The sequence below is a fragment of the Panthera leo genome, chromosome B1 (genome assembly GCF_018350215.1).
Source record: "Panthera leo isolate Ple1 chromosome B1, P.leo_Ple1_pat1.1, whole genome shotgun sequence".
Classification (NCBI taxonomy): domain Eukaryota; kingdom Metazoa; phylum Chordata; class Mammalia; order Carnivora; family Felidae; genus Panthera; species Panthera leo.
In genome coordinates, this window is record NC_056682.1 from 198,183,032 (window position 1) to 198,209,832 (window position 26,801).

General features: G+C 54.6%; 2 protein-coding genes and 1 long non-coding RNA gene across 3 annotated transcripts in view; 1 reads left to right on the forward strand and 2 right to left on the reverse strand.

Annotated features, from left to right (window-relative positions):
• Positions 1 to 3,061: 3,061 nt before the first annotated feature.
• Positions 3,062 to 3,788, forward strand: LOC122217252. The gene is made up of 2 exons (XR_006201369.1): positions 3,062 to 3,354; positions 3,469 to 3,788. It is a non-coding gene; the product is annotated as an uncharacterized LOC122217252 (long non-coding RNA).
• Positions 3,789 to 7,395: 3,607 nt separating this feature from the next.
• DRD5 (dopamine receptor D5) lies at positions 7,396 to 8,820 on the reverse strand. The gene has a single exon (XM_042934062.1). It carries the CDS (start codon positions 8,818 to 8,820, stop codon positions 7,396 to 7,398), a length of 1,425 nt encoding a protein of 474 aa, XP_042789996.1.
• A 14,350-nt stretch (positions 8,821 to 23,170) lies between these two features.
• Positions 23,171 to 26,801, reverse strand: part of OTOP1 (otopetrin 1) — a 35,297-nt gene continuing 31,666 nt past the window's right edge. Inside the window, exon 6 of the mRNA XM_042934063.1 lies at positions 23,171 to 23,547. Within this exon, the coding sequence (XP_042789997.1) occupies positions 23,377 to 23,547 (171 nt within the window). The 3' untranslated portion in view covers positions 23,171 to 23,376. The remainder of the gene's footprint in view (positions 23,548 to 26,801) is intronic.

Below are 26,801 nucleotides of genomic sequence, written 5' to 3' on the forward strand. Positions count from 1 at the left end.
CTCTGAACCTCGGCAATCTTCAGCTGTGCAGTGGGAAGGAGCTGACCTACTCACAAGCGCGGTGAGACCACTCTGTACAAATCCTCCCATGGCATCTGGTAAGAAGTAACTTCTGGTAAATGAGGCTTTTTTTTTTTTTTTTTTTACATTCATAACGACCCTGAGATGTAAGCATGATGGTTGTCATTATTTGAGATGAGGAAACCAAACTCAGATGTCAAATCATTTACTTAAAATCCCACACCTGGGACTTGAACCCAACTCTCCCACTTCCCCGTCTGCTGCTCATTCTTTGTTGCCCGAAATGTCCCAGTGATTCTACCAGAGTGAGGGAGGGGGCCGGGGAGGGGACAGGAAGTTGCTGACATTCTTTATTTCCTTGTTGTAGCGGCCTCCCTCCCTGCAGGAGGAGATTTCAGTATTGAAGACCCAGCCCCTTTGAGTTTGTCCTCAACTCATTTTTAAAGTCCTCTTTTCTTCTTTGCCCACAGCTTCCTGCCACTTTGCTCAGAAAAGTCTGCTGTCTTCCATGAAATACCAAAACAAACAGAAAAACAAGCCTTTGAACTGCTGTTTCGCCCCCTCCTGAGAGCTAACTTTGTCAGTTGTAAATTACCATTCTCCACACTTCTTTTGATCAGAATTAATCAGGGTCCAGAAACCCCCTGGGCATCTGTATTTAATCCACAAACAAGTCAACAATGTTCCATCCTAACAGGGGCTATTGTAGGAAAAGAATAAATCTCAACTTATTTGGCGTGGAAAGAACAGTTGGCCGTGAACTTTTTTGCACTCGTGATTTCCTTCCCTTCGGAGAAAGATTTTCCCGGGACGGGGAGTGTCCTCTGTCCCCCACGGAAGGAGCACACAGGCTGCGGAAGGAGCACTGATCCAGGGCTTGGAGACCTGGATTCTAGATCAGGGTCTAGTTCCTATGACCTTGCTGGGCTTCTTAGACAAGTGCCTCAACCTCTCTGGGCCTCAGTTTCCACATGGGCACAAGGAAGGAGGTGGACAAAATGAGTGCTGAAGCCTCCAGCCAGCTTTCAAATTTGCTTAAAGAACATTAAAAATTGCTAAACAAAAGAAATGATAGTGGCCATTTCTGTTCAGAAAACAACGTTCTCCAGGTCTCCCTGGGCCCAGCATTGTTTTAATATCCCACAAATGGGACACATGGGTCCCCAGGCCCCAAACTGGGAAACGTCAAAATGGCATCTCCCCAACAGTGCCCAAGCAAAAGTCTGGTGACTCTGCCCCCACTTGTGAGCGGGGATGCTCCTGGTTCCTTTGAGTCCTTCCCCAAAGTGGCCTAGAGCCCCTGAGGGGGTTCCATATGAGCTCAGGAACATTCTCTTCTTAGCTCTCCCCTGGTCTCAACCATTCCTCTCCTCATCAAGCTTGACATTGTTGCCCTGTTTCTTCCTGTCTTAAGTGTGGCCAAGTTTGATTTACTGTTGGTCTACTCCATCCGTGTCCCAGATCTTGGCCCCTGAACTCCTGGTTTCTGCACTACCCTAAACATGGAGTGTAGGACTCCTGCCTGGACATGGAGAGGCCCGGCCCTGTGGTCTCTGGTCTTGCAGATACAATCACAGAGCTGAGAGTTTTCAAATTCTCACTGTGTGCATGGCCCTCCATTCTGCATGCATCATATCACATAACCCTGCCAGTGAACTACAAGGTAAGTCCCATTATTATTCTCTTTTTAATATGCCACAAAGAAAGAAAAAGAGAAAGAAAGAAAGAAAGAAAGAAAGAAAGAGAAAGAAAGAAAGAAAGAAAGAGAAAGGAAGAAGGAAGAAGAAAGAGAGAAAGAAAAAGAAAGAAAGAAAGAAAGAAAGAGAAAGAAAAAGAGAGAGAAAGAAAGAAGGAGAAAGAAAGAGAAAGGAAGAAAGAAGGAAGAAAGAAAGAAAGAAAGAAAGGGAGAGAGAAAGAAAGAAAGAAAGAAAGAAAGAAAGAAAAACCAACCCTTGGCAGGTAGCTTAATCTCTCTACTTCTAGCTCTCACGAACTAACAGGTTAGTGAGTCAGAATTTGAATGGGGCTGATGATTTTAAAATATGTCCACAAGGCATCAGAATAAACCCCTGGGACTTAATGGATGTACATAGCGAGGTATAGAAATATATATGTAGATACTTCTGGATATGTGCATATACACATATGAATATATGTGTGCGTATATCTACCCAGATCTATTTCCCAGCTCTGTCCTTTGAGGGGACCTAGAAACAAACGACCTGAGTAGCAATAACACCCTAGTGCCCAGATCTTGATTTCTAAATACCATTCTCTGCTAAAAGGAACCAAAACTCCTCGAAGAAACGGCTGATTCCAGAGCTCACACGGGAAATACACAAGATGAGTCTGGAGTGTCTTGGGCCAAAAAAAAAAAAAAAAAAAAGCAAAGTGCCCAAAGAATAATGACAGCATATCAAAAGGACACAGACGCCAATTCGAAAGTGCTCCCACTTGGCCAAATCTGAGACAATGTCAACCTCACAATAAATGTGAAGAGGAAAGGATTATAACCCATTATAAAAACTGGGAACTCAAGAGTCTACACAGGTATAAATAAAAAAAATAATAATAAATGCCCTCCCTTACAGTAAAAAACCAGCAATAAAACGATGATGGAATTTTTTAAGTTTCTTTATTTATTTTTGAGAGAGAGCGTGAGCAGGGGAGGGGCGCAGAGAGAGAGAGAGAGAATATCCCGAGCAGGCTCTGTGCCCTCTGCACAGAGCCCGATGTGGGGCTCAGACTCATGAAACCGTGAGATCATGACCTGAGCGGAAACCGAGAGTCGGATGCTGCACTGACTAAGCCACCCAGGCGCCCCAGTGATGGAATTTTTTTTAAACATGCCGTCTGGCCAGCACAATAATAATTGATTCGGGGAAGGGTGATTAGTAGATGGCAAAACCAAGGGGTGAAAGTTTGAGGAAGAATCCTGGGGTGTTTTTGGAACCTCAAAGTATCTCTCCGGAGGACGCCTATCAAGTATCTTCATTACAAGTACCAAGTAACCTTAGTAACTTTGTAGGGGGCTCTGCCAGAGCGCCGCGATCAAGACTGACATCGCCAGTAACGGGCATCGACAGCGTGTGCCCCCGACGCGACGCTCTGAGAGGGTCACAGCCTTGCCTCTGTGGCGTCCCTGCCCAGAGCGCACGTCAGAATCTACGCAGCAGGAACGCGGCCTCCTGGAGGCCCTTTGCTAGTTACAAAAGAGCGTCCGGGGGTGCCGTACTTCCTCCCACTTCTGTGGGGACGTGCAGGCCTTTGATCAGCCCCCAACGCGAGGACCAGCACCCCGCAATGGGCAACACCACCGGGACTTGCTGCTGCGTAAGCACCTACCTACTTAGCGGAAGCGCCGAAGACCGGTCTGCGCGTGCGAGCTCGCGCTTGCGCGCCTCCGAGGCGGAAACAGACACATACTGATCACCGACTCCACCCCAGACGCTATTCTAGGCCAAGAGGACGGCGCGGCCAAGACAGAACGGATCTCAGCTCTTGTGGCCTTCGCTTCTAGGGTGATGTAGCTCTCCACGAGCTGGGAACCTCCAAGTCCACTCAGAATGTATCGAGCCGTGGAGTTCTTTGAACAAGGAGAAAGAAGAGGAAAAAGAAGGAAACAAACAACTTCGGTATCATGCACTCTCATTTCATCCCGACCCAAACCCCCGGGGCTAATGTACCCATTCCTCAGATAAAGAAACTGACGCTACAAGAGGGGCCCGAATGCAGACAACTAATAAATGTAGGAACTACAGTCTGAACTCGGTTCTGCGGAGCCTCAAGCCTGGGCAGTGTAACTCTGTGGGTCTGGTGCAGGCACCTGGAGTCCGCCAGCCCGGGTCAGGGCCTCTCAGGGCCGGATAATTGTTTGTGGCGGAGGCTGTGCGTGCACCGTAAGCTGTTGAGCCGTGACCTCTACCCGCGAGAAGGCAGGAGCACCCCACAGGCAGGTATGACACCCAAAAGTGTCTCCCGACATGGCCAAGTGTCCCCTGGGAAACAAAGTCACCCCGGCCGAGAACCACTGGCCCAGGTTTAAATACTGACCCCGCAACTTAGTGGTCGCGTGACCTTGGATGAGCAACGTCACCTGTCTCTGCCTCAGTGTCCTCACCGGGAAGATGGACGGAAAACAGCACGTGAGGTTAGCGTGAGGACCAAACAGATTCAGGAAAGCGCTTGGCCGTCCACGTAAGGGCTCAGGACGCGGCTCTTTCTCCCGCTGCCCTCTGCCACCTCCCCTCCCCAAACGCGAAGCAGTGTTCAGAGCAGGTGCGCGGTGGAGGCTGGCTTACGGGTGGATATAGGACAGTGTCCGGTAACCAGCTAGTAGCAAATGGGCGAGGAGTCGTCTGATCCCGGCGTTAGTGCCTCTGCAGACTGGGGACGCCCTGACAGCCCTTCTCACCACCGCAGCGAATACGAAAGCCTCCGTGGCCAGACTGCCTAAGGTCAAGTGCAGCTCAGCCAGTCAGGGGCTGTGTGACCCTGGGCTCGTTATTTAGCTTCCTGATGCCTTCCTTTCCTTGCCTGTAAAATGGGGGTGATGAAGGTCCTGCCCCGCCGGGGGGTGAGCGTGAATTAGCACGTGCGTGGTGCCCAGCGCAGGACGCACCCCCGTAGCGCCTGCTGTCGTCGCCTATTCCTGTTCTCGGCGGGAACCACCCACAGGGCTCCAGCCGCACTGACCTCCTTGCTCTCCTCCCGGCTGCCGTGCGTGGCCCCGTTTCCAGACGTCCCTCTGCCAGGAGCACCCTTCGGCCTAGACCTTAGCCTCGCCCCGACCCTTCTTCTTCGTCTGGGCCTCTCTGCATTGGGCCTCTCCTTTTTTTTTTTTTTTTTTTTTTTTAGAGAGGGCGAGGGCGAGCCGGGGAGGGGAGCAGAGGGAGAGAGGATCCCAACCAGGCTCCATGCGGAGCCCAACGCGGGGGGGAGTCCGATGCGGGGCTCAGTTCCACTGTGTCCCTCCTACTGAAACACAAGTTCAAGACACCAGAGCGTTTGATCGGTGACTGGATTCCCAGGACAGTGCCCAGCACATAGTAGGTGGAAATAATCACAAGAAATGATTCGAGACACTTTGCAGAAGGGACTTTCAAAGTCCCCACATAACCCATTTTTCCTAACACACAAATGGTTTGAACTGGGACATAGAATGTTTGCCCCATGCGCGCACACACACACACACACACACACACACACACACACAAACTTGCTTGCAACAACGGTTCCTTTCAAATAGATTAGCTACCCTTTAGAGACTTCCAGACCAATAAGGGTCTCTCAAACTGCGTTCCCCGCCACTGTGGTCTCCAGAGAGAAGGGAATAAGGAATTGAGCCAAACGAGGACTCACAAGGTCAAAGACATCGGGAAGCAGGGCCGAATTCTCTCCTGCTTGGGGATCCACGCTGCACAGAAAAGCCCTAAGAAGCCTTGTAGAGGAAACAGGTACTGTAGCCGGGTTTTCTGAGCTTACTTCACCCGAGACCCCGTCCATGACATCTGCATCCTGGAAAACAATTTGGGAAACAGTGTGCTAGCATAGGGGTTTCAACTTACAGAAAGTACGGCCCAGAGAGGTTACTTGCCTCACCCAAGGTCACACAGCCACCTTCCGAATCTGAGAGCAGGGCACTTCCCGTGGCCCCCAGTGTTTCCCTAATGGTGCACGTAGCCTTCAGTTCACACGAGGTCAAAAATTGAACACAGACTGCAGATTCTGAATCCAGTTTGACTCAATCATACATGCAAATTAAGGTACCAAAGTGGACTTGGTTTCAATCTCACCGTTCCAGAAGTGTTCATTCAACAAATATTTATGAAGCATCATGTGCCAAGCACTGCACCTCGTGCAGCAAACAAGACGTGGTTGGGTTCAGCAGACCGGCAATAAAATTATCCCTAAAGAGACCAAAATGGATTGAACTGTCCTTGATAAGCCTGCTTCAAGGTAGGGACTTGTAAGAAATTACACATTCAGATTTCATTTGCTTCCGTGAACAATGCTCGCCTTTCGATCTATCAGTACGAACAGGCTCTCAACTGGAATGCTTCTGGAATAAAACGCTCCCCTTTTCTGTGCAGGCTGCAGAGAGGAACAAAAAGACTGGGATGCGTTGGGCTCTTTTTTGTTGTGGAATACTTCAGCCAATAGATTTTCCCATTTCAAGTTCATTCAGATATCATCCCTGGCTCCTACATTTTCGTGGAAACGCGTGCCCTCATTTCCCATCGTCTACAAGTGAAAATGTCTATTTAAAACAGAGGTTTGTTTTTTAAAGCATGTCCGCTCACACATTTCAAAGCCTTCCAGAAATGTTGATCAAGAGCCATGTAACTCTAAAACCCTGTAGGTTTGAGATTGAGAAAGATAAAGCTATTATTCTGCGTGATCTTTTCAATGAACTGATATGCCAACATCTGCCTAGGAACCGGGAGAATTATTTCACGTTATTTTTAAAAAGAAGATTCCAAATGAGAAAACACTATTAGAATTTCAGGCTGAAGAAGTCCCTATCTGATGCCGTGGTACTGAAGCCAGCTTTCAGCACAGACGTGAAAAGTGTGTATCTAAAAAAAGAAAGAAAGAAAGAAAGAAAGAAGAAAGAAAGAAAAACCTGAGGAATTGGAAGCTCTTCAATTGGAAGCAATTGGAATTGCTCCTGTGTGTACCTTTAAGGCCAACCTGTCTGCTAAGAAAATAAATGTGTGCTTCCAGACCAAGCCCAAACCTTCCCTGCTTGTAAAGATGCTCTCGTGGCTTCTCCAGGAGCGATCCTAAACTCCAGTTTAGGCAAAGCAAAGATAATCACCCCACAGTCCACATAATTTGTGTTTATTAGACACCAGAACAAATCGGAAAGAGTTCCCCAGCTGTGGTAAAGACACACACAGAGGGCAGAAACTGCATAAACACAGGGCTACAGGAAGCAAGATACAGGAATGTCACCCGCACCCCCATCAGCACTGCACACACATAGAACCTGTTGTCTAAAAACCCACCAGACAAAAACAAGTCACTGAACAGTTCATTTGTGTAAAAGGGAGGGCGAGTATATTTTTTAAAGATCAACTGCGACTTTTTTGTTTGTTTGTTTTTTAAAGAACCAAACACCACCTTCTCTTCTCTAACTGGACCCCCCCCCCCCCCCGGTCCGTTTCTGCTAGGCTGCAGTATATATTCCAAACCTTCTGCCAATTCTTACACCAACAAATCAGTCTGGTGACGTTTCTAAGCACATGGGCTCCTACACAGACACAGAAAATGTGATGAACTGAGCAGCACTGGACGTGTGTGTATGTATTCTTCATGCTTGTTAATGTCTGTGCAATTATATAGATCCAGAAGGGGCCTTTCTCGGGCACTCTACTGGAATCCGTTCGGGGTGAAGGGCGTTATTTTGCCTAAAGAAACCTCTCCCTCGCAGTCCAGCTCCCACACAGACTCAGCAGCAGGGTCACCATCCGGGGACGTCTGAGAGATCTGGGACATTCGATCGAAAGGGCTCTCCTCCTCCTTGTCCCCCTCCCCGTCCCCCGGGGACACGGCATTGGGGATCATATGGATGTAGGCAGCTGCGATCTCCTTGTGGAAGACGGTGTCCTGATTGTAGGAGATGAGTTCGTTGCTGATGTTCACCGTCTCCACCTGGGTGCGGGAGCACAGGTGACCGCACCCCAGCAGCTGCGCAAACACCTGCCGGAAGTCAGCGTTGAAGGCGTAGATGACCGGGTTGAGGGAGGAGTTGGCCCAGCCGAACCAGACGAAGACGTCGAAGGTGGTCTCGCTGACGCAGGGGAAGCCGGCCCCAGGACCCTCGCGGCGGCCGCTGCAGAAGGGGACCGTGCAGTTAAGGATGAAGAAGGGCAGCCAGCAGCACACGAAGACCCCCATGATCACCGACAGCGTCTTGAGGACTTTGGTCTCCTTCTTGATGGATGCCCGCAGGCTGGGGTCGGGCGCACAGGCTGCGCGGCCGCGGCAGCTCTGCGCGCGCTCGGCGGCCCTCTCCAGCGAGGAGATCCTGCGGATCTGCACCTGGGCGATGCGGTAGATGCGCGTGTAGGTCACGATCATGATGGCCACGGGGATGTAGAAGCTGATGAGCGAAGAGGAGATGGCGTAAGTTCGGTTCAGGCTGGAGTCGCAGTTTTCCGCCCTCGCCTCTGGCTCCCCTGCCTCCTCCCAGGGCGTCCCGTTGGCCGGGCCGGATGGCGGTGGCGCCTCGCCCCAGGAGCCTGCCTTGTCCCTGTGCCAGTGGAGTTGAACTGGGATGAAGGAGATTAGGATGGACAAGGCCCAGGCCAGGCCGACCATGATCAAAGCCACGCGCTGGGTCATCTTGCGCTCATAGCGGAAGGGCCTGGAGATGGCCCAGTAGCGGTCCACGCTGATGACGCACAGGTTCAGGATGGACGCGGTGGAGCACATGATGTCAAAGGCCACCCAGATGTCGCAGAAGGCCCCAAAGGGCCAGTAACCGGCCACCTCGGCGACCGCCTTCCAGGGCATGACCAGCAGCGCCACGAAGAGGTCGGACACAGCCAGGGACACGATGAAGACGTTGGTCATCTTGGCGCGCAGGTGGCGGCTGCGCACGATGGCCGCGCACACCAGCACGTTGCCCAGCAGGGTCCAGACGATGAGCAGGGTCAGGAGGCCGGCGGTGACCACCTGCGCTGCCCCCAGGGGCGCCGCCCCCTCCGAGCCCCCCACGGAGCCCCGCTGCGCCAGCTGCTGCTGCCTGAAGCGCGCCCGGGACGCGGTGCGGTTGCTCCCCGGCGGCAGCATGTCGGGCTCGGCGGCGGGGGCGGGCTGCGCGCGGTCCCAACTTCAGCCTTGCGTCCCCCGGGTGACCCCATCGGGCACCCGGGGGCTGAGGAATCCCCGAGCCCCGGGGCGGGGGACGCTCACCGTGCGCTGCGCCGGCGCCCGAAGTGCGCGGGGACCCCTCTCGCTTCCTCCAGCGCCTCCGGGTCGGCGGCCGCGTCGCGCCCCTCCGGCGCGGGCGCCGGGGGCGGGTGGCGGCCGGTGCGCGCCGGGCGGCGGCGGCGGCCGCGGCCGTGTCTGGTTCGCCGCCGGAGGAGCGAAGAGCCGGCCGGCACCGAGGGGCGGGGGCCGCAAGCGGCCGGCGGCGGCTGGCACGGCCGCGCTGCCTCCGTCCCTCGCTGCACCCCGGGCCCGCGCCCCCGCGCCTCCGCGCTCCCCGGGCTCCCGCGCCGCCGCCCCACCTGTGCCGCGGCGCGCTCACTCTCCGCGCTCCGCCGCCCGAGCCTGGGGGGCGAACCCGCAGGTGCCAGAGGCGCTCCAGGGCCCGGCCGTCGCCGGGGAGAACGCGCCCCGGGAAGACCAAGAGCCCCCCCCCCCCCCCCCCCCCGGCCCAGCCCTGGTGTCCTGGCCTCATCCGCGTTTGGGGAACGGGGGAGGTGGGGTGAGGGTGGGGGCAATCGCTGACTTCCAGACTGGGAGAGTTTGGAAGGTAGACAGCAGCCTGGGATTTCACAGACCTGAGACGCCTTCGGGACTTCATTTCTGGCTGTGTGACTTTGAGCCTTCGACTCAGCTTCGCGGGGCCTTGGTTGCCTCATCCACAAAATGGGCTCGTGATTCTTGCTCCTGCGGGGGGGGGGGGGGGGGTGTAAGGTTCAGTGAAACCAGCCATCTAGGAAAAGCGGGCGGGAGGACTGTCTCCGAGGACCCGGGGTTCTCCTGAACCCCCCACCCCCACCCCGCAACGTGGATTCTGAAATTGGGACTTCACCTGACCTCTTGGGAGAGGCTTCCCCTCCCCCCTCCCCCATCACCCCCAATCTTTAAGCGATTCTTCCTTGGGGAAGAATTTTGGATGAACCCAGAAGACAGGGAGGAGGAGGGGAGACTCCAGGCAGCTGGGAGCCTCCTCCCTGCTGGCCGCTTTAAGTCTTTCTCTTGTACAACCTTGAGAAAAATGGACTAATAGCTCGGGCTTCAATCGTTGGCCCCCAATCCAAAGTTTTGAAAAGAATGGCAGGAAACACCGCAGACGAGAACAGCGCTCCTGGCTCTTAACCCCTCTCCCCTCCAGCAGACAAGTTCCGTGGCCGAAGGGCCAAGTCTCGGCCTGTGCTAAACTCAGCTGAAAGCGGCAGGGAGAGACTGTGACGAGGCGGCCGCGGGCGGCACAGTGTCCATCTGAGACCCCCTGGCCCGCTGACCCTGCCCTGAGGTCCAGAAGCAGGGTCTGGAGTCTCTGTCGTCCCCTCCTTAATCTCCCTCTGCGCTCAGCCCCACCTGCCACGTTCCCCCGGCGGCCACCTGCGTGCCGGACGCAACACCTGCGAGCGTCCCAGCTTCTCACACTCAGCCCCACGCAGCCTCTTGTCCCTCACATGTCTCCCCTCGGTGCTTTCTGCTGCTGGAGGTGGCAAGACCATCTGTCCGTCCCCTCGGAGCTGGTCCGCTCCTCTCTCCACTGATGCCCCGTCCAGGACCGCGTCTTCCCCACCCGTTCGACGGCGACACGAGGCTAGGCTCCAGGCCCTGCCCTGATCCTCTGGCCGCCCTCCTCTCAATGGCAGGCAGAGTGACCTTTCTCAGACGGAGCTACAACCCGGTCACCCCCCCAGGGGGAAAACCCTCAGTAGCCCCCTGCGATCCCCGATCCTTGGACGGTCCCGTAAGGTCCGCGAAGTCTTTTAATCGTCTTGCCCTTTGCTCCTGAATCTTCTCCGGCCGCACCTCCTCCACCGACAGCCCGGATTCGAGCCTCCACCACGACAACACAGAAGCAAGCAAACAAAAAAGGCACGAGCTGCGACTCCCCTCGCGGGTCTCAGGGTCGTGCCTCACCCTGGAACGGCCTCCCTCCTTGTCGTCCTGGAGAACACCAGCTTACGACGTCAGAAGAGAGCGTGGCCTTCGGCGACCGGTATGAATTTGAATTCCTTGTACAGTGAAACCTTGGTGTGCGAGCATCATTCGTTCCAGAAACATGCTTGTCATCCAGAGCACTTGCACATCAAAGCGAATTTCAGGAACCATTGGCTCACGATCGTGTGACGTTCGGCCTCGCGTTCGGAGCGCTCGATCCCGTCCTCTCACATCCCACCCCACCCGTGCGCAGCCCCCCTGGGGGAAGCCTGGCCGGCTTCAGGGAGGAGGAAGGGCCCCGTGTCCAGCAGAGCCCGTGTTAGCTCGTACTGCACCAGTTCGAGGCTGTAGCGTTACTCTCCCTTTACGTGCCTGTCTGCTCCTCTGGACCCTGAACTTCTGAGCTCAAGGAAGCGTGTCTTCTTCACGTCTGACCTCCCCAGACCGGCACAGTGGGTGCGTGCTTGGCCGGTCTTTAGTGGTGGAAGAGTGGCAAAAGGGAGGCTCCGTGCCCAACGCTGGGACAGCAGTGGACAGACAGGTCCCCAGCAGGGGCGCGCACACGCTCGCCACACGAGTTCGCATTGGTCTCCGGATAGTTCTGCGTCCCGGAAGTCCGTCTGCCCATTCGTTCATTCAACAAGGCTCGGCTGAGGACCTCAGCGTGCAGAGGGGAAAGGGGGGGTATGCGAGCCACAGCCAGGCGTGAAGACGCCGAGCGCCTCTGGACTGAGCGGGTGGCTGTGCTCCGCCAGACCCCTGGGTCAGCTTATGATGCGGCAGTTATGTCACTGGAGGAGGGGGGAGGGGAAGGGAGGGAGAGAGAGACAAAGAGGGAGGGGAGAAGGAGAGAAGGATGGAGGAGGAGAGGAAGAGAAAAAAGAGACAGGGCGTCCTCTCTTCTGTGTGGTGAGCTGGAGGGTGAATGGCATCCACCGGCGTGCCGGGTGGAAGGACATTCCCAACAGAAGGAACAGCAAGTGCGAAGGCTCAGAGGCACGGAGCCTCATGTGCAAAAGGGGAGATTTTCCAGAACTCTAAGGCTAGGCTTTCCCTCCATTATCCAAAAAGCCGTGTCTCTCATTTTGGGAAACAAGAATTTTCTATCAGTAAGACGCTCGTCTGCGTGCAAAGTGACAGCACCCAGCCTGGTTGGCTATAGCGTGTCTCTCCTGTCTTCGCCAGGGGGGCTCCGGGGGTCATTTGTCTACTAGGGACGATGGTTTCTGGTGAGCAGTGACTGTCCTCTCTCACCCCGGCTCTTTCCCACATTTCCCAAAAGGCTCTCGGCCCGGGAAGCCAACCTCTCAGCATGGACTGTAACCAAGTCGGCGGCCGATAAGCTCCCTGTCTTGTGCCACCCCAGCCAGAGCCCGGCCCCAGAGGAGGGCAGCGAGGCAGGGATCCTCCCCAAAGGTGGCTCCTGCAAAACTGCTAAGACGATTGGCTGAGAACATTGTAGCACAAAGGGGGTTTTCCTCACGCAGTTGGCAAACATTCTTCCGTTTGAACTCACTGATCCTCTTTCCCCTGAAGACATTGCCAATTGGATTTGCTTCACTGAGACAAATGACAAAACCAATAGGCTGGCAGCCAGGATTTTGCTGCTGCTGCCACAGCCGGTGTCAAAAGACTCAAGTCTCTTTTACCCCAAGAAAGGTTTGGTCCTTGGCTACGGGACGCACCTGAGCTCCCCCGACGCCGGCCGCGTCAGGGTCCTGAGCTTGGCTCCGCGAGGCCCGGGCAGAAAGGTAGCGATGAGTCATCTGCATCCATCCCGTGGCTGGAAAAGTGGCCTCGAGCACATGACTGTTGATGGTGACCTGGAGACCTCCTCTTCAAACCCAAGGGGCAGTCCCCAGGTCTCTGCCCCCTCCCAGCTGAGACACACAGGAAAAATGGAGATGAAGGGCTATCAACAGGACACGGCCACCAACATGAAGGGGCTCTCACCTGCCAAATCTGGGACAATGTGAGCATCAGAATTAATAATGTTAACGATGGATGGGGCGCCTGGGTGGCTCAGTCAGTTAAGCGGCCGACTTCGGCTCAGGTCATGATCTCGCGGTCCGTGAGTTCAAGCCCCGCGTCGGGCTCCGTGCTGACAGCTCGGAGCCTGGAGCCTGCTTCGGATTCTGTGTCTCCCTCTCTCTCTGCCCCTCCCCCATTCATGCTCTGTCTCTGTCTCAAAAATAAATAGACATTTAAAAAAAATTTGTTTAAATAATGATGATGGATTATAATCTATTTGTTAAAGTGAGAATCTATACTGATAAAAAGATAAAAGGAAGGAAGAGAGAGAGGGAGGGAGAGAGGCAGGAATCTTCCTTACAGGAGAATGCCAATTAATAAATGTCAAAGGAATAACAGAGTTAGAAAATCTCATTTTGCCACCATAATAGTAATAATTGATTTAGACAAGAGTTGTCACCAAGTAGGGGCGCCTGGATGGCTCAGTCGGTTGAGTGTCCAACTCTTGATCTTGGCTCAGGTCATGATCTCATGGTTCATGGGTTCCATGCTGGCAGTGAGGAGCCTGCTTGGGATTCTCTCTCTACTCTCTCTCTCTCTCTCTCCCTGCCCCCCCCCCCCGCTCTCAAAATAAATGAACACTTTAAAAAAAAAAGAGTCACCACCAAGTAAAAGTTTGGAGAAGAATAGGATATTCGCACGGTCTCCATTCATTTATTGATTACAAAAAGAAAAATATGGTAACTTTATCATTGAGAAATCTGGCAGGTCTGGCCTTACAAGTGAACAGAGTTAACACGACCAGGGATGGGACAGATGGATGCCAGGTGCCCCGTGGTTGGATGCACCGAAGACACAGCATCCGTACCTAGTATCCCTGTCCCCTGAGGAAACATCAGACGGACCCAGAAGAGGCGGCCTCAGCAATTGACCTGAACTCTTCAAAGTACTGATGCCCCAACAGAGACAGAAAGGACAAGAAACTGTTCCAGGTTGAAGGAGACCAGAAACGTGCCAGCTGGATAAGGAGAGAGATCCTTTGGAGAACGCGATGGGGACAGTTGGCAAAATATGCGTGTGGGTTGTATATTAGACAATTATTGGCAGTTAAACCATTGACAATGGACAATTGTTGACAATTAGACAGTTGTATGGCATCCATCTTCAGCCTCCTGAATTCACTCACTAGACTCTCCTTGTCCTTAGAGACCACACACAAACGGTTTCAAGTATCAGGCCAAGGGGAGCAGAGTGCCCAGGCTTGGCTGAAAGAAACGAAGGCTCATCACCAAAGACGGGGCACTTTGCCTCCCCACCAAAAATCAGGGCTTTCTTAGCAAGCAAAGGATCGTCGCTGGGAAGGCAATTAACACGCGTGCCCTTGTTCATATTTCCGAAGCTCTTGCTGAGGTCAACACTGCAGGGAGGAGGACTGGGTCCCCATCCCCGGGGGCTCAGCCTGTGTGTTCTTGGGTGGTCCCAGTTACTCCTCTGCATGGCTCTCCATCCAGAGCATGGAAACCTCTTCAGAGCTCAGTTAGGAAGAGATGCTGGAAAACGTGAGTTGATTGGGGCTTTTCCAAATGGAAAAGCATACATAACTTCCTAACCTGCCCTGGTAAATATCAAATAAATACATGTGTTTTGTGTTTTTTGCTTGAATTTTCTGCCATATTAAAACTACCTCCCAGTTCCCATTTTTGCCTCAAAAGATCTTCAAACATCTGTCCATTTGTTTGTTCATTCAACAGGGATGAGGAAGGGGCGCCTGGGTGGCTCAGTCGGTTGAGCGTCCGACTTCGGCTCGGGTCAGGATCTCGCGGTTTGTGAGTTTGAGCCCCACGTCCGGCTCTGTTCTGACAGCTTGGAGCTCGGAGCCTGGAGCCTGCTTCGGATTCTGCGTCTCCCTCTCTCTCTGCCCCTCCCCCACTTGTGCTCTGTCTCTGTCTCTGTCTCTCAAAAATAAATAAATGTAAATTAAAAAAAAAACAGGGATGAGGAAGATCTTTGTCTGCTGGCAGAGGGGATACAGTTGGGGAATGAAACAGACGTCGCATTGTCCCTTCTTTTTGACGCTTACAGTCACGTGGTTTTAAAAAGAGAGAGAGAGGCTTATAGTAAGCGGTCAAACGATCCAACGTGCAATTGTGTGGTTAACGGCCACAACGAAAGCAAGCTAGATGGTGTCGTGAACGTTCGTAACAGGGACCTCAGACCTGGTCTAGGGGTGGGGGAAGACTTCCCCGAGAAGCTGGTGTTCGGATGGAGATCTGAATGATGAGCTGAATTAATGAAGTGAAAGGAAGAGGGAGCAGCCAGTGCTAAGGCCCCGAGGCAGGAGGGAACACAGCAAGTCCAAGGAACTAAAGAAGCTGGCCCGCGTGGTGTCAGCACAGAGGCAAAAGCAAAGCGTGAGCAAAGGCTGGAGAGGCGGGCGGCAAAGACCACACAGGACCCCGGGGCCCAAGGGGAGGATTTGGGTTTTCATCTCAAGCGGCGAGAGGCCATTGGGGGTGTTGTCCAGGGAGGGGTATGAGCACATTTGCCCCTCTCAAGCGCGGCTCTGGCCGCAGTGAGAACGGCAGACTTGTAGGGGCCATGGAGGCCTTGGGGAAATGAGGAGGCCACGTCGGGAGGCCCGGAGGAGATGATGGGGCACCGGAGTGGGGAGGGGCTGGAAGCGGGCAGAAGTGGGTGGAGCCACGAGTTTGGGGAGTGGATGCGACAGGTGTGGCTGCTGCTTGGAGATGAGACCTAAGGGCCGTGCAAAGACAGCCCTGTACTTGGGGTTTGTCAAACAGAGGCTGGTACCGTCCATGGGGGGTGGGGGGTGGGGGGTAGCCAAGGAGAGGGAGGACTAGCTCGAGGACTGAGACTGTCTGGGGCCAGACACCCTCGGGACACGGTGCCTCTGAGACAGGTAAGCAGGCTGCTGGAAACAACCAGCAGGGAACGAAGATACAGACCTGGGCGTCGGCAGCACCTCGACGGTAAGCAAGCCGGGGGGCCGTGAGCTAGACCGCCACGGAGAGCAGAGAGGGCAGCCAAGAGGATGCAGGGCGGCCCCCTGGAGCGGCAACACCACCTGCCCAAGAAGAGGGTGAGGGGCCTGCCTGCAGACCCGGAGGGGTGGCCAGGGACCTGGGATGAGCCCCAGGGGAGCCGCCATCAAAGCCAGGACCCTGTTCACGCGGCTCCCCCCTCCCCGGCCCTCTCCCCTCCTTCTGCAGACGGGGAAGCCGACCCTCCCTCGGAGGGGCATGACCGGTGCCCCCCGCTCACTCAGTTTTTGCCGGGTACACCGCGACTCCCCCGTTCTCGTGTGCTCGGTCTTCTCGTGCGTGCGCGAGGCACAAAAAACAGGGTAAAGGCCCCGTGTGAGTTTCCTGCAGCCGCTGTGACAAACCGCCACACTCTTAGTGGCTTGAAACAACACAACTCTATTAGGGTTCTGGAGGTCAGACGTCCAAAAGGAGTCTCGCTGGACCAAGGTCAAGGTGTCAGCAGGGCCATCGGCAGAGATCCAAGGGCAGAATCCCAGCCCCGCTTCGTCCAGCTGCTGGCGGCTGCTGGCACTCCCTGGCCCGTGGCGGCATCACCCGGTCTCTGCCCTCCCTGTAGCCCAATTCCCTCCTGCCTCCCTCTTAGAAGGACCTCTGTGACTATGTTCTGGGCCCTCGCGGACAATCCAGGATGATCTCCCATCACAAGAGCCTCGACTTAACCGCACAGGCAACGTTGCTCTTGCCAAGTAACGTGGCCTATTCACAGGCTCCAGGGATTAGGATATGGACATCTTTAGGGAGCATTATTTGCCCTCCCGCAGGCTCCCTGGGCCATGTAGAGGACCAGGGATGTGAGAATTTTCTGGAGCAGCACCAAGCCTGTGCAAAGACGGACATCCGGTCTGCCCTCAGCAACAACCCCAGGGGCAGAAACATGAAATCGCTCACGTGGCCCTAACAGAGCTCGCTGCGTGCCAGACTCGCGGGCGTTAACGTGCAGCATCTCGGTTCGTTTTCCAATGACTCTTCAAAGCACAAACTTCCATTGTCACCTCCTGATAGAGGAGAAAACCAGGTGCCGGGGGACGAAAGTAGCTCGTCAGAGAGACCTGAACCTGGCCTCAAGCCTTGTGCCCGCACCCCCCCACCCACCCCTGATGAAGCACGATTCTTCAGGGACCCGTTGCAGGGGCGGCCCCAGCTCTGCGTGCACCTTCAGGGCCCTTCCCCCAGAAAATCCCACCTTCTCTTGCTGGAATCTTGCCTGCGCCCAAGGAGGCCCCGATTCTAACACCTCATGTGTTTCTGCAGTTCACGGGCGGCCTGTGGCCTTAGCGACCCTCGTGACACATCACCTTATGCCGTTGGAGAGGCTGCACCCCTGAGGACAGCACCCAATCGGGGAAGGGGAACGCTCCCCCACTCCTCCCCGAGCCGCGCTCCTGGTCCGCGAGCCGCCGGGCACAGCCACCCGCCCTTGCCCTGTGGTTCTGGGTGGCTCAGTCCTGCTCTGCGAGAGGGCCACGCACCCGGCCTCCAGGTGGGGAGGGTGAAGTGCGGCAAGTCGAGGGGAACCGGCGACACCTGTGGTTCCCTGTGGCTCCCTCCAGCACGTGCCCGGAAAAGGTGAAAGCATTCGTGTTAAGGTGATGCATTCACAGGACAACTGTTGGGATGAGGCGGAGACCCTGGAGGAAACTGTGGGAAAGCAGGACTGTGGGCAGGTAGAGACGAACAGATCAGAGGGGGCGGGGCGGGGGCGGGGTTCCGGGCTAATCCCTCCCACCCCCCCCCAACCTGTGCTGCAGACCCCGCCCCTCTCAGGCTCACCCCTCAACCAGCTCCAGGCCCCACCCCCTCCCACAACCACACACAGGCAGGGAAAAGGGCAGACCTCTTGCGCCTTGCTTTCTAAGTAGCTATCACAATCCTTCCAGAACTATCCGGCAGAGATCCCCTTCCCTCTCATCGTCAAGACCAGGGGTCAGCAGACTTTTTCTGTGAAGGGCCAGGTGGTGGGTATTTAAGAGCCATGTCTCTGCAGCATAATCTTTTCGTGTGCGTGTTTTGTTTTCGTTTTTGCCTTTTTTTTTTTTTTTTTTTTTTTTTTTTACCAGCTTTTCAAACTGTAAAAGCCATTCTTAGCTCACAGGCGGTAGTTTGCGGGCTCCTGGCCTAGCACTATTCCCACATCCCGCTCTCTACCAATCTCCAGCCAAGGGGGAGCAGGCTCATTATGTTTCGGCTTTGACCGAGCATCCCAAACCAGTGTTCCAGAAACACCTGCCAGAGATACCTAGGCAGCCCTTGCTGTCGTCAGGAAGACAGCTCCCGCCCCCCACATCCGCTGATTCGTCCCATCCAAGGAGGGGAGCAGAACCCGCCTGTAAGCTTCTGTGGCACCCCCCTCCCGTCCCCCCCATAGGCCAGAGCAAGCAGAGGGGAGCATATCCTAATTCCAGACTCCGCGGGGACTCTGTTAAGGGCCCCGCCCAAAGCGCCGTCTTGTGCCTTAAAGGCAAAGAGGGGACTGGAGGCGTGTCCCTGAAGCGGGTGGAGAATGTCTGCCAAGGCCTTAAAAACTATTTCTGGAAACACGCCAGTCCTGAGAGCCCGCCGAGCTCCGGGCGCTTCCCCACACCCTGCAATAGTCTGGATTGTGAGGGCGGCAGCCCTCGTGGTGAGGCCTGAGGGAGAAGGAGGTTAAGCCTCTACCCTCACAAGGCAGACAGCTGTGTCCAGGACGGATAAGCACACATGCATAAGCAAACGACTAATGGTAATGCGGCCAAGGTGAAGCGTAACCGGCGATGTGTTCAGGCAGATGTCCGGGGCAACCCCCACAGCGGAGGGACCTCTACACATGGCCTGAGGGATGAAAAGAGGCCCATCTGTTTCAAGGAGCCAGAGAAGCCCTCTCCTGAGAGCGAGATTAGCACATGCAAAGGTCCTGAGGAACAGAGGAGTCTGCAGTGTCCAAGGCGGGACAGCTGTATGTGGCTGCAACAGTGCAGGTGGGGGCACCCAGGGGGTCGGGAGCTGGGGGGGGGGGGCAGAGGAGGGGACAGGATAAGAAGAAGGCAAGTAGCAGAGGCCAGACTGTGAAGATCCCAACAGACCACAGTCAGGAGTTTGTACTTTCTTCTAAAAGCAACAGGAGGGGCACCTGGGTGGCTCGGTCGGTTAAGCGTCCGACTTCGGCTCAGGTCATGATCTCACGGCCTGTGAGTTCGAGCCCCGGGCCAGGCTCTGTGCTGACCGCTCAGAGCCTGGAGCCGGTTTCCGATTCTGCATCTCCCTCTCTCTCTGCCCCTCCCCTGTTCACGCTCTGTCTCTCTCTGTCTCAAAAATAAATAAACGTTAAAAAAAATTTTTTTAAATAAAAATAAAATAAAATAAATAAAAGCAACAGGAAACCAATGAAGAGTTTAGGCAGGTGACTTGATTTACATTTTTGAGACAATGAACATTACTATCATTGTTGTGGTGTTTCTTATGTTATTAATGTGGCTGAAACACCGGACCAAAATTATCACCCTTTTTGAGCATTAAAACACTGCCCTCGGGGGACCGGGTGGCTTAGTCAGTTAAGTGTCCGACTTCAGCTCAGGTCACAATCTCATGGTTCATGGGTTTGAGCCCCGCGTCGGGCTCTCTGCTGACCGTTCAGAGCCTGGAGCCTGCTTTGGATTCTGTGTCTCCCTCTGTCTCTCTCTCTCTCTGCCCCTCCCCTGCTTGTGCCCTGTCTCTCGCAGTCTGTCAAAAATAAATACACGTTGGGGCACCTGGGTGGCTCAGTCGGTTGGGCGTCTGACTGTGGCTCGGGTCATGATCTCACCGTTCGTGGGTTCGAGCCCCGCGTCGTGCTCTGTGCTGAAAGCTCAGAGTCTGGAGCCTGCTTCGGATTCTGTGTCTCCTTCTCTCTCTGACCCTCCCTGGCTCACATTCTGTCTCTCTCTCTCTCTCTCTCAAAAATAAATAAACATTAAAAAAATTTTTTTAATAAATAAACATTTAAAAAATTAAAAAAAAAACCAAAACACTGCCCTCGTTCTTTCCCTGTCCTGTGCCTGTGGCCCCAGGGTCTGCCCTTAGGAGCAGCTAATGTTACTGTCATGCCCCATCAGACCTGGTGAAACTGCTCTCTGCACCCACCTCCCCAGCCTCCTCCCTGACCAAGTTCCACCCACTCTATTTGGGGGACTCTCCACACATGGGAACATCCTCCAGCCGCGTTCCTCCAAAGCCTTGTGATGGGGACAAGGATGCCCCACGGACAGCCGGACGTGGTGGGGGCAGGTGGAGGGAACACCCCTGTTGAAACTAATTCTCAGCTTCCTTAGGGGAACTCAGAACCCACCCAGCCCTCACCTGGCAACGAGGACAGCCGTCCCTGACACACGCCACAAGAGTCCAAAGTTGTGGACAGGGTACAGACGGGGCATTTTGCACCCCTGCTCTCATTGGGGACCCTGGAGTCTGCTGCTCGCCCACCAGATCGCCCCTCACTTTGACCTAAAAGCACAGGTGAGGACTCAGCGGAAGGGCACCGGCGCCCCCTGGTGGCCGCGCTCTTCCACAGCGGTCCCGCCAGCGGTCTGTTTGCATTCTCTGTCCGCATTTGGCCAACCCTTGCCAATCAGATGAAAGGGAAATGATGGCTCATTGCTGTTCCAATTTGCATTTCTCTTCCTCTAGCCCTGAGAGCTTGACACTTGTTCATTGCACACTCCGGTTCGTCCTCTGTGGGCTGCCTTGGTATGAAGGTAATACGTTTGCTTTGCTGCCTAAGTGGGTCGAGTCGAGACACTTGGCTACCTGTGGGACAAAGCTGCCTGGCTCAAACAGCCATCCTGATGGCGCGAGCTCTGCTTGTTTAGGAGCAAGAGGCGATCCATCTTTAAGGTCACATCTCAGAAGCTCTGAGCCCAGCAAGACTGTGCTGGCTTTTTCCTGCTCTGATGGTGCCCCGTGGCCACGCCTGGAGCCCTAATCCCACAGCCCCTGGGCTGTACTGATGTGCTCAGCACCGGGGGAAATGAATGCCAGCCGAAATGAAGTCCTCTGAATAGATCGGCATTCACAGGTATTCATCTCGTGCAGGGTGGTTTATCAACGTGCACAGAGACTCAGCCATGAAAATGCTTGCCACGGTGTCGTTTGTAATAGCAAAAAGAAAGCAAAAGAGGAAGAAAAACAGAAAAGGATCACACCGTCAAATGTCTCTACCTGTCCAACGTCGGGCTCTGACTACATAAGGAACGATACAGCCCTCCATGGAATGTCCTCTGAAGCTACCCAAGGTCACATTGCAGAAGAATACACAATGTCACGGGAGGCTGTTCAGGAGTCTTGACTCGGGGTTCACGGACTCTCGAGGAGGTGCTTCTGGAAGGGACACAGCATCACCTGAGACGCTTCTGGAAGCACCCTGAGCCCCACTCCAGCCCAACGGAACCTGAACTTCTGGCTGGGAAGGCAGGAGTCCTCACAAGCTCTCCAGATGATTCTTACGTATGCTCAAGGGTGAGACATGATGCCACGGGGAAACAAAAATCGTCCAGAACCACGCAGGTGTATTAAGAGGGGGAAAAAGCTAGTTACATGCAAATTCAGTATACATAAAAGCAATCCCATTCACATGTGTGTGCCTGCATGTGCGTGTATGTAGGTGTGTGTGTACTGATAGGTACCGAAAATTAACAGCAATTACCTCTAGAGCACAGTTCCTCATGCTGGGCACTATGAACCTTTGGGGCCAGATAACTCTTTGTGGTGGGGGCCGTGCTGTGCACTGTAGGGTGCCTACCCGCACCCCTGCTCTCTGCCCACCAGACACCTGTCGCACACATAGCAGTAACGATAAGAAGTGTCTCCACACTTTGCCAAATGTTCCCTTGGGGACAGGATGGCACAAGGCTGAAAACCACCACCCTAAATAGAAGGTATGACAGATCATCTTTGACTTTGTTTTCGGTCTATCTGCCCGTTGTCTTTAGTTTTTTCCCTAGAACTTAAGGTATTTTCGTCATGTAACAAAAAAAAAAAAAATTGGTGTTTCTTAACATGCCATTTGCCCGTGCTATCGAACAAAATACACGCAGATGAAAAGATACTCACGTTAGTATTTATAGGAAATAAGCTAATTTTATTATGATCTTAAAATAATTATGGCAAAGCACATAAAAAGGCCTTCCAAACGTCATTATTTCTTAAGAGGCTTTAAAATATTTACAACCTTTGGAATAGACAGCCAGATTTTAAGTATATCGTAAAGAAGCAATTACGATATATGGGAAATGCTTTACAAAGATAGTGGATTTTTGCAGAAGCCCTTAAAAAAAACCACCAGGATAAACACTCTAACGCCGACAATAGGAAGACTAACTATGGCACATGCATCTGATGAACTTTAACAGAGTAGCAAAATGATATTTACAAAGCCTGGAAAACCACGTGGAGGAAAGGTTCATGCTCTATTGTTAAGTGGGGGGGAAATGGATACAAAATTGGACATGTCAGATCACCAGTGGCAAGCATAATAATGACAATGAAAAGAACGCCATGAATCTCATTTCACCTCTGGGAAATACAACAGGGTGTTAAAGTGATCGTCAACCCAACAGTAGTGTCCTAGGTGATGTTTTCTCTCTACTCTTCCAGAATGTCCACGTTTTCTGTAATAGGCATGTATGTATTTACGGTGAGAGAGAGTAGTAAAATTTCTTTTTAAAAATAAAATGATCACAAAAATGTGCCGAAGTTTCCAGGAAGAAATAGGTCTCCGTATTGATCCGCACACTAATTTCCATCCAGATGAAAAACATAACTGTGTTCAAAAAATTAAACATATGCAGAAAGTACAATATAAACTAAGTGCGATTGTATCGGCATTTATCAGCTCTGGGAGGGATAAAACGTCAGGAGGATTGTACTACGCAGCCGGTCAGAAGAGCCGTAGGCAGTAACGTGATGATAGAAAACAATTGTTATGAGAAACAAACCGCATAATGTGTTTTTCCCCCCAACCTGGGATCACATTCTTCTAAAAAAAAACAGAGGATCCCGTTTAAAAGGAGAGAAGGGGCGCTGGGTGGCTCAGTGGGTTAAGCGGCAGACTCCTTGATTTCAGCTCAGGTCATGATCTCACGGTCAGGGACTCGAGCCCCGCGTCGGGCTCCAAGTCGGGCTCTGCACTGGGCACGGAACCTGCTAAAGATTCTCTCTCCCTCTACCGCTCGTGCTCCCTCTCTCTCTCAAAAAAAAATAAAAGGAGATAAAAGAATTTGAGTTTGGTGAGAATTCACTACCCGACACCAGACCTCGGCCGCCTCATCGATGTTGATCTAACGCGCTCACATTCATCCAGGGTGATAGACAATTCCAGCTCACGGGAAATAATTGCCGCAAAGACAACCCTCCGTGCATTTGTCAGGCGATATTTGCCCAACCTGGCCATTCGCAGGTGGCTCCAGTGAATTCTCTTGTTAGGTCACTCCTCGGGCTTGGATGTGGACACAGACTATATCTTACAATAGACCTCAAAGAGAGAGGCAGCTGCGTGCATTCGGTAGAAAATAGAAAAAGGCATGGCCAGGTTGACCACAATGATCCAGGGTTCAAAGCCAAAGACGATCTCCTCTAATCCGTTGTCGTACTCGGGGCGGCAGCCGAAGGCGGGAGGGACCCAAAGCTACAAGAGAAGAGGGGCCCGTGCCAGCAGCCGCCTGGGGAGCCCCACGCGACCCCCAGGCGCCGGCCTGGACTCGGGGACTCAGAGTTACACCTGTCCCTGCAACGTCCCCCCTGGAGGTCTCCAAATCCAACGAGCCTGCCTGACTCTTCTGGCCTCCTCAGCCCCCTCCCGAGTGGATGCTGCTCACACCCACCCGACTCTCTCCCCACAGCCCTCACCTTGGTCGGGACCTCAGTATCCCCCGCCTGAACTGCCACAGTGCCTCCAAATGCCCCCGCCCCAACTCCAGCAGACGCCTTCCATCCACCCTGACCCTGCTGTGGAAGCGATCTTTATAAAGGGCACATCTGACCTTGCCACTCCTCTGCTTGTCACGCGCCAGTGGCTCCCAGGAGCCTTCAGGACAAAGTCCAGATTCCCTCAGTGACGGGGCACTGAGTTTGACCGCAATTAACTACCACCACGTCCCTCACCACGCCCTTCACTTCAGCCGCCGAAGGCTGGATGTGACTCTCCTCCAAGCCTTCAGGGCTTTGCTCCTGCCTCTCCATCAAGGGCTCTCTGTCTTCCTTCTTCGGCTGAATCCTACCTTCTTCCAAGTCCTGAGACACTCCTCCTTCCAGGAAGCCCTCCATGATCTAACCAGGCTGGGAAGGAGCTCCTATGTGCACAGCCCCCCGGGCTTACCTACAGCAGAGGCCACCCGTTTATCACACCCGCCTTTACATCCCAACATTGGTGCCTGGAGACCCCAGCCACGTGGGGCTTTCTGGCTTGACCTGGAGAGACAGCCCAGGCCTTGCTCACATCCCCCTGCTTAGGGGAGGAGCCCCTGCTTTGGAGCCGGACCTGGGTTTGGGGCACTCACAGAGTGCCATTTAACCTCCCCGAGCCTCAGTTTCCTCAGCTGGAAGGTGGGACTACAGACACCTGTCACAGAGGGCTCGCATGAGAATAAAATGGCAACTACGTCTGCAAAACCTAAAGCAGTGACCTATCGTTGCTGTTGCTTGCGGAAGCTACGCACTGGTCCTGCCTCAGTCTCCCCGCCCCAGGTCCTCCTCCTCCACCTCCCCTGCTACAGCCGGTCTCCTGGGCCTGCTTCTCTTTTACACTGCACACTTCTGGAACTTTCTCCACCCTTGCATGGTGGCAGGCAGCCTCTTGGATGGCCGCCCCCTCCCCCCCACCGATCCCACCTCCTGGGAGTCACGTCCTTGTGGAAGCCCCTCCCCTTGAGTCAGGCTGAGCCTCATGACTCGCTTCAAACATCAGAATGTCACAGAAGGCGTGAGATGTCACCTCTGAGATTAGGTGGCAGAAGGACTGGGGAGTCCTGCAAGAGAGGAAGCCGGCCGCCCTGTTGTGTGTGACCTGCCCCGTGGCGAGGCCCCGCGGCCAGGAGCGGAGGGAGGTCGGGAACTCACGCCCTCAGCCCAACAACCCACCAGGAAGTGAATCCCGCCAACAGCCACGTAAGTGGGTTTGGAAAGATCCCCCAGCGGTCGGCTGAGCAGAGGCACCGGCTAAGCCACGCTGGGATTCCCGACCTCCAGACTCCACAACATTAACGACCAGGTGTTGTTCAAGGTGCCGAGCGCGGGGTAATTCCTTACACGGCGGCAGGAACTGATGCACCGTTTCACTAGCCTCTCCGTGCGGTCCCCTCTGTATCTCTGTCCACTGTGACCTCAGGCTCCGTGACCCTTAAGGCGCCTCCAACCACCCTGGCTGGTTCTTCCCGGCTCCTTCCTGCTTCCTCCTTCGCTCAGTCTCTCTCTGTTGGCTGGAGGGCTCACCCCTGGGTGCTCTTCCCTCCCCTACACACGCGACCCCTGAACGAGCTCACCCGGCCTTGGCTGTAAATAAACACCAACTATGGGCCGATGACTCCCCCCGTCTGAATTACTCGCCTGATCTGCCCTCGAGGACCCCACGGGCTACGTGGCGTCTTACTTGCGTCTCAAACTCCCCCTCTCACCCGCGACATCTTCCTCCTCGTGGCCGGTCACACGCCGGGCATCACCCTCGTGTTCCCTCTTTCCTTCAACACGCTGCACCTGCCAGCCAGCCCATCGGCGAGCCCGGAGGACTATGCCTCCACGACGCCCTGCATCAGTGGACCCGTTTCTGTCCACGTGCACCTGCCCGGCTATCGCTGTCCCCTGTCACCCAGGCCACCGAGGCGGCCTCCTGACCATCCGGCTTCCACGGCGCCCCTGACGGGCCCGCTCACCACTCCGCTGCCAGACTCGCTTCTCCTGAGAGACCACATCCCTTCCCACCGGCCCTCACAGCCACTGAAAATGAAATCCACCCCCTACATGGGATTATAAAGCCCACTGCTGGCTGATCCCTCGCCAGGCCCCCCAACCCCACTGCCCAGGTGTCCCCCACACCCGGGGTCTCCGTCACATGGCCCACCATCCTCCTCCTCCAATGAGATAAGCTCCCTGCCCCGGGGCCTGACCCCAGCTGTTTCCCAGAACACTCACCACCCAGCCCCTGTCACCCCCTGAGGAAGCCCCTCTCACCCGCCTGGGCCTTCTGATAGGAGACAGTGCCAGGCATGGCCTCGCTCCCTCTTGGCTCATTCTTTGCGGGGGGCGCTTCGCTAGAAGGGGTCTCCTGCCTGACCGTTTATTGCCAGCCTGGACCTCTGGTTCGCAAGCCCCCTAAGGCATCACTCACAGCCGCGCTGGCCCTCGGTAGCCAGCCGGTGGCTATATCTTCAGGAGAGAGAGGAACGGAAGGAAGACAGTGGGCAGAGAAGGCAAGGACAGACGACTGGCCCTCTTTCCTGAGATCCAATATTTAGATCTGCCGTGGAGTGTTTTTGCTTTTCATGCCAGTGGGAGGCGGGGCTGTGTCCCCTTCCCTTGAATCCAGGGGGCGCTGCCACTGCTTGACCCAGAGCATGTGGCAGGCAAGACTGATGCCACGTGATATCCACACAGGCCCCGAGAGACTGGAACCTCCAGTCTCGGCAGGTTGGCCGCTGGGCCCTGAGCCGCCACCTAAGAAGCCCCCCGACCCCGAGACCGCCATGCTGGAGAGCCCGTGTGTAGACACGGCAGCCGAGGGTCCCAGCTGAGCCCTCTCAGCCACCCCCACCCCAGCCACCAGACCTTGGGCCCTCAATTCCAGCCCGCCCACCGGCCTCAGTCGATGCCACGAGGAAGACGAGACTTTCCCAGCCAAGCTCTGCCAGAATTTCTAACCCTCAAGGTCATAAGACCTAGCTGGTTTTG

Excerpts from the sequence above, each read along its gene's own strand:
- DRD5 (XM_042934062.1), bottom strand. The coding sequence starts at position 8,820 with ATGCTGCCGCCGGGGAGCAACCGCACCGCGTCCCGGGCGCGCTTCAGG.